General features: G+C 39.9%; 1 protein-coding gene across 3 annotated transcripts in view; it reads left to right on the forward strand.

Moving 5' to 3' along the window:
* WHSC1L1 (Wolf-Hirschhorn syndrome candidate 1-like 1) overlaps window positions 1-3,695 on the forward strand; it is a 35,364-nt gene extending 31,669 nt beyond the window's left edge. For all 3 annotated transcript variants that reach the window (XM_009702338.1, XM_009702339.1, XM_009702341.1), the window contains 4 exons: window positions 36-177; window positions 767-873; window positions 1,242-1,446; window positions 3,046-3,695. In XM_009702338.1, coding sequence (XP_009700640.1) covers window positions 36-177; window positions 767-873; window positions 1,242-1,446; window positions 3,046-3,287 — 696 coding nt within the window. In that variant the 3' untranslated portion in view covers window positions 3,288-3,695. The remainder of the gene's footprint in view (window positions 1-35; window positions 178-766; window positions 874-1,241; window positions 1,447-3,045) is intronic.
* Window positions 3,696-6,157: the final 2,462 nt, after the last annotated feature.

Consider the following 6,157-nt stretch of genomic DNA (forward strand, 5'->3'; position numbering starts at 1 on the left):
AAGTACTAAATATGTCTTTGTCTTTTTATTTGAAGGACCGAATAATAGATGCTGGCCCCAAGGGGAATTATTCTCGTTTTATGAACCATAGTTGTAATCCAAACTGTGAAACACAGAAATGGACAGTGAATGGTGACATTAGAGTTGGACTATTTGCTCTTTGTGATATTCCTGCAGGTAAAAAGATGGCACTATTTTGCATGTATACTTTTGTGTTGAAACGGCTAAGTTCCTAACTTGGCCATGTTTGGTTTGGTTTTTTTTCCCTGAAGTTACTTAATACCAGTGACGTTTATAAGAACTTTGTCATTTATTGGAGTGGAAGCAAATATTTGAGTTCCAGTTTTAGCAGGGCTGTTATAGTTAGAAATAGTTTGAAGCTGAAAGCTGCTGTTAAAGCTAACTGCAGGGTTTGCTGCTAAGTACAATGTTAACTCTGTGTCATGTAAACGCTTAGCATAGCATTGATGCTTTCACCAATATTTGTCTGGTGTGGTATTATCTTTCCATGTCAAATGTTTTACCTGATGTGTCATTTTAACTGGGTCTGTACGACACCATAGCTGCTACTTACGTCTGATCTAGGCAGAATTTGCTACTTTCAAAGATGATGAAATGAATGCACTATTTCAAGCTTGCCCTTTTAAAAGACATTGCTGCTAGATCTCACAGACTATGAAGAGATAAATGCTAATGAAATGTCATTGTCACAAGCCTGTCTTTCCTCAGTGTCTGTGTGGGTGAATTGTTTTCCTTTAAATTTTAGGAATGGAGTTAACATTTAATTATAACTTGGATTGCCTGGGCAATGGTAGGACCGAATGTCATTGTGGAGCAGAAAACTGCAGTGGTTTCCTAGGAGTGCGTCCAAAGGTAAATAGATGAAAACTGAAGCTTCTCTTCCCAAATCCAGAGATCTAGTGAGAGTAGGTCAAAGAGCGGTGGTTGTTTTATTTAACTTTTTACTTTAGTCTGTGTAATGCTTTCCACCCTTGAAAGTCTCTAAAGATTGTACAGGTATGCACTGTAGTGCTGTTGTGTCTAGGGTGAAGTTAGTTTACCAAACTATGTTAATTCAGATACACGTGGATGGGCATTTTAGGCTTTTATAGCTTAAAACTTTTTTGGGTGGATTTAACTTAAGCATAGTTCATGCAAATAATAACCCAAAGTTGATTAAATTCAGTTTAATGCAAGGGGTTTATAAAGTGACTGTGTGCCGTGATCTTTGTAATTGCTAGACAGCATTTGCAACGGCAAATGAAGAGAAGGTGAAGAATGCAAAATTAAAGCAGAAGAAACGGAAAATAAAAACAGAACAGAAGCAGATGCATGAAGACAACTGTTTCCAGTGTGGAGATGGGGGAGAATTGGTCATGTGTGATAAAAAGGACTGTCCCAAAGCATACCACCTCCTATGCCTTAACCTGACTCAGCCACCTTTTGGTAAGAGCAATCGTATGGCTTCCTGATTTGTCTTTTCCTTCCTGCAGCAAGACAGTGTTTGAGCTGAAATGTGGTAGTTGTTTACATTAAATGCAGTGTACGTGCTTTTGCAATACCACTCATTTTTAGAAATACATCGGGTGGCAGTCTTCCTAAATGACAACCGATGGACAGAGAGGCGTTGTAATACTTTTTAATGTTCTTGCTGCATCTCTTTCTTGGATCAAGATTCCTCCTCTTATTTTGGTTGAAATATAAGCATCATCTTGATGTCCCAAGGTCACCAAGCACAAGTCAAATGACAGTTCAAACCACTGACATAGCAAGCATGATGTGTAGGGCTCAACTGATCAGTAAATGTGTTTAACTTATCTACTGTATCCTGATGGCACGTATCTTCCATTTGACTTTTTCCATGTTAAGGCATTGCTTTTTATAGCCGGTGCTCAAATTATTCAGCAATGTATCATCTTAATCGCATTGCAGGATTTTGTAGAAGTCCTTATCTCTTTAATCTTCCCGATTCCTAAGACTTTGGTGAAAATAATTGGAAGTCCAGATTAGGCTATGATTAAATTAACCAAAAGACTGCCATGAGTGAAGTTGAGTCTGTGATGTGCCTTTTCAGCATATTAGAAACATGGAAGCTCTCCTAAAAATAGCTTATTTGCTGGAGGAAGAAATGATAGCATCTTAGCACAAAGAGCAATTTGACTTAGGTGGTTTTTGTTTGGCTTTGTTTTTCTCTGAACTTCAGGGAGTGTGGCTCGCCTGGCCCAGATAAGCAAGTTACAACTTCATTAAATGTCTGAAGTCCCATCTTGGTGCTATTCTCGCTCTTTGGGACATGGCTCTCAACACACTATAAATGCGATGTGTCACGTCCCTGTAAAGGAGAGTGCTCTCTGTTTCTCGACAGTAACACAGCCAAAAGGGACTTCAGCAAGGCTTGGACACAGCAGCGAGAAGCTTTTGATTCTCCTTTTTAGCTATGTTCAGTATACCTTTGCAGTCTGAGAGTTCAGCGCGTGGTCATACAAATACATGGCTAAATGGTTTGGGGGATCTGGAGTAGTTTTATGCTCAAACATATTTTTACACAACTCGTTCTTCTCTGAGCCATTTCTCGCTTATTTTTCAAAACTAATGCATTCAGCCTTCTACAGTAAAGTACACTGCAGTTGAACTGAAACTTAATTTGGAGATAGCCATCTGAGCAAGTGCCGTGTCCACGTCAATAAGACATGCTCACAAATCAGAAAGACGTACAAAACAAACTCTCCATCTTGCAAGGACATGTGGTGTCTTGATGCCAAAGGAGGTTGATTTAACTATTTTAAGCTCTGGTTATGCATGCAGCAATGTTTTGAGCCAAGTGAGGCCTAAAACGTGCAAAATTACTAAGAACTGTTTCCAGTCAGATTCTTGTAAATGAGAAACAGAAGTAGCAACTACAGTAAGAGCTGATTTTTCTAAACTTTCTTTGCATTCGTCTGAACAATTACAACACGGAGTAAGGGTTAAACACCAGTGCTATCCCTGAAATGCACTAATTTCAGCTTCCTGTCTCTCTCTTCTCCCTTCTCCTCCCATTCTCAGGAAAGTGGGAATGTCCGTGGCATCAGTGCGACATCTGTAGCAATCCTGCAGTTTCATTCTGTGAGTTTTGCCCTCATTCATTCTGTAAAGATCACGAGAAGGGAGCCCTGGTGGCATCAGCGTTGGATGGCCGTCTCTGCTGCTCCGCACATGACCCCAAATCTCCTGTGGCACCTGAGTACTGGAGCAAGATAAAGTGCAAATTGGAACCACAGAATCCTGTAGAAGAAACAAAAGAGTGAATTTGGTTAAAAACAAACAAGTGAGGGGAGAAGAGGGGGAAACAGGTGATGAACTTGAAGAGACTGCTATGACACATTCAGTCTTTGTCATCGGAGCCATCGTGTGTGAACTGGGAACGGGACCATTTAATCTTAGCAAGCAGAAGCAGGCGGTGGTGTGTTTGGGTTGTTTTTTTTATTATTATTGTTTGGTCTTTCTTTTACCCTTGAATGTGCTACAGCAGCTCTTACTGTTGGAAACCAGAAATGTCTTGGCCTTCAAAGAAAAATGTAGACCTTTTGACAGTGAAAAGAATATTCTGTTTAAAATATGTTCTTTGAGTGTAGAAAGCAAAGCATAGCAACATATTTATTTATTTAATTTTTAAAGGGTGTTGAAGATCTGGTTTTGATCAATGTGTCTTTAAAAACAAAATAGCAAAGCCAATGTAACTTTTATGTCTAGTTTATGAAAAGAATAAGCCTCCCCACTCTGTGTAACATTGAGATGCCATAAAGACAGATGTGGGTTTCAGACCAGGTGACCCTGAAATGCCTCTATTCCAGTACTTATTTTTTTAAAGGCATTTTGAGAAGGTAGGTTATATGTCATGGTAACTTATGAATATTATCGTAAAGCTTTTCCTATGAGAAATCAGGTGTATGACTTCTTGGAGTGCTTGTAACATGAGATCTAGCATTGTTTAAGGAAGGAAGAAATCATGGTTCCTTGCTCGAGAGCTATAGTCGGTGTTTGCAGACAGGCAGAAATTCAGAAAGAGCTTAATTGCACAGTGGTCATTTCTTTGTCTAATTTGGAAAACCTTCCTAGTTAGGAGAGCCTTGGTCACATAATGCAGCACACTCAGAACTAAAGTCTTAATCCTGCCAGCGGGAGCTCTGCCATTGACTTCTTTCAGTGGAGGATTGTTCTGTGCATATGGGTTTGTCATCATCTGCCAAGTCTGCACTTGTTTTATGGCAGTTATATTAGTGTGATTCTTTATTGCTGCCTTCTCAGACTCCCATTAGCTTCAAAGGAGGTTTGAGTGCTTAAGGAATCCAACCCGTGTGCATGTTTGTTTTGATTGAATGTTTAGATTTGTTTGGGGTTTTTTTGTGTTTTTGCTGAGAGATCTCTTAACTTTAATCTTCATTGTTAATGGAGCTTAGAAAAATCTCAGCACTTCTTCAGTGAACAGGGTATTTTCTGCCTGGGTAACGGGCCATATATTTAGCCTCATGAGACAGTTGTCTCTTGGATTTCCTCCGTTAATCAGTGGAGAGCTGAGCTCCTTCAGTGAGGCTTTTGAAGTGGCTTAGGTAGGCTCCTGCTCCAGATTTTCTTTTGAAAACCTATCCTCCTCCATTTCTTGTGCAAGGAGCCTAGGGGGGACTAGTTTCCCCAGGCTGAAGTTGGTCTTTGGTGAACCTCCTCCCTTAGCCCACAATTTTACAAAGCGCTGTGCGACTCCCCTTGCCCTGGTATAGTTAGAGTGTACTTTTGGCTTGTATACTGGTATTAGCTAACTTCGTGCTAGCTTTTTGCTAATAGGTATTGAAAAGAATCCTGAATGGAAAGAGTTGTTATCAAGTGTTGACTGGCATCTGGCTAAATTAAGCCAGATGAATTTGAATTTAAGAATTAAGAACCTTGTCTTTGGAAAACTGCTTAGGTAAACCTACAGGAACATAGTGACTTCTCAGTTGAAGAAAATTGTAGGCTGAAAAAGTACAGGTGAGATGTTAGAACATGTCTTGCCTCTGGCCGGTGTCCTTCTCATCCTCAAATTTATGTACGGGGAGGGGGGGGGATTTTTTTTTTTTTTGTGTGCAATCGTAAAATTACAAATTACACTACAATCTTTTTAAGCAGCTACTGTGCCATTTAACTGATCTGGCAGTTCATCTTCTGAACGTCTGCACATGCCTTTCCTACGAACTTGGGGCTGTCCTGGGTGGCATAACTGTGCAGATATCCCGTGGGTCAGTTTATGGTACAGAGGGCTATTGGGATCTATGAAGCACTTCATCTTGTGGTCCGTACTACAGTGAATGTCTGAAACGCTAATCTTGCTTGAAAGCAGTGCTATATTTTGGTATTTTTTACAAAAAAAAAAAATTTACAAAAAGGATTTTATTTTCTTAACATTTTGTGTGATAAGTGTCTCTTTTTAAGCTCTTAATGGAGGTGTTTAACCTTTTCAGAAATTCCAAACATGGCTTTTGCTACAGTGTCATTAAGGCCCGATGTGTTTACTTTATATTATTTATTAGGCTTGGTAATGTTCAAATGATTTTCTCTTAGGAAGTCAGAGCATTCTGAATATTGCAGATACGCTATCGTGTGAGTGCACCTATGTACTTTTTTTTCATTCTGTGTCCGTGGTGACTTACTGACCGGAGGGAAATGGTGCGGTAGCGCCGCAATACCCTCACATGAGCGTTGGACGTGGCAGAGAGCAGACAAGAGCCATGGACCATCAGTCGCCACGTGAGACATACTGCTGTGACGTGCCGGTGCGCTGAGTATCGCAGAACATGTGAAGGTTCACAGAAGGCTTAAAAACCTGTAAAATGCTGTGAATTGAGGTCTGCTGCTACTCCTGTGCCATGCCACTTGATGTCTTGGTTAACTTTGTTTTCAGACTTCTTACAGGTGCTCCTTTTTTCCACCAAAAAAAAAAGATTAATAATAGCCAACAGGTGGACTTGGACTTAAAAGGGAAAAATAGGAGATTGGTTTATAAGCTTGTACAACTTATGAACAAAAAGTCTGAACTGGATTTCGCGCTATTGGAGAGAAGGTGAATCTTTCAAAAAAACTTTAACATTCTGAGATAAGAAAATGCCTAATTCAAAGTATCTTGGTAACTGTAGGGGGTTTGTTC

The sequence above is a fragment of the Cariama cristata genome, unplaced genomic scaffold (genome assembly GCF_000690535.1).
Source record: "Cariama cristata isolate BGI_N322 unplaced genomic scaffold, ASM69053v1 scaffold3466, whole genome shotgun sequence".
Lineage (NCBI taxonomy): Eukaryota > Metazoa > Chordata > Aves > Cariamiformes > Cariamidae > Cariama > Cariama cristata.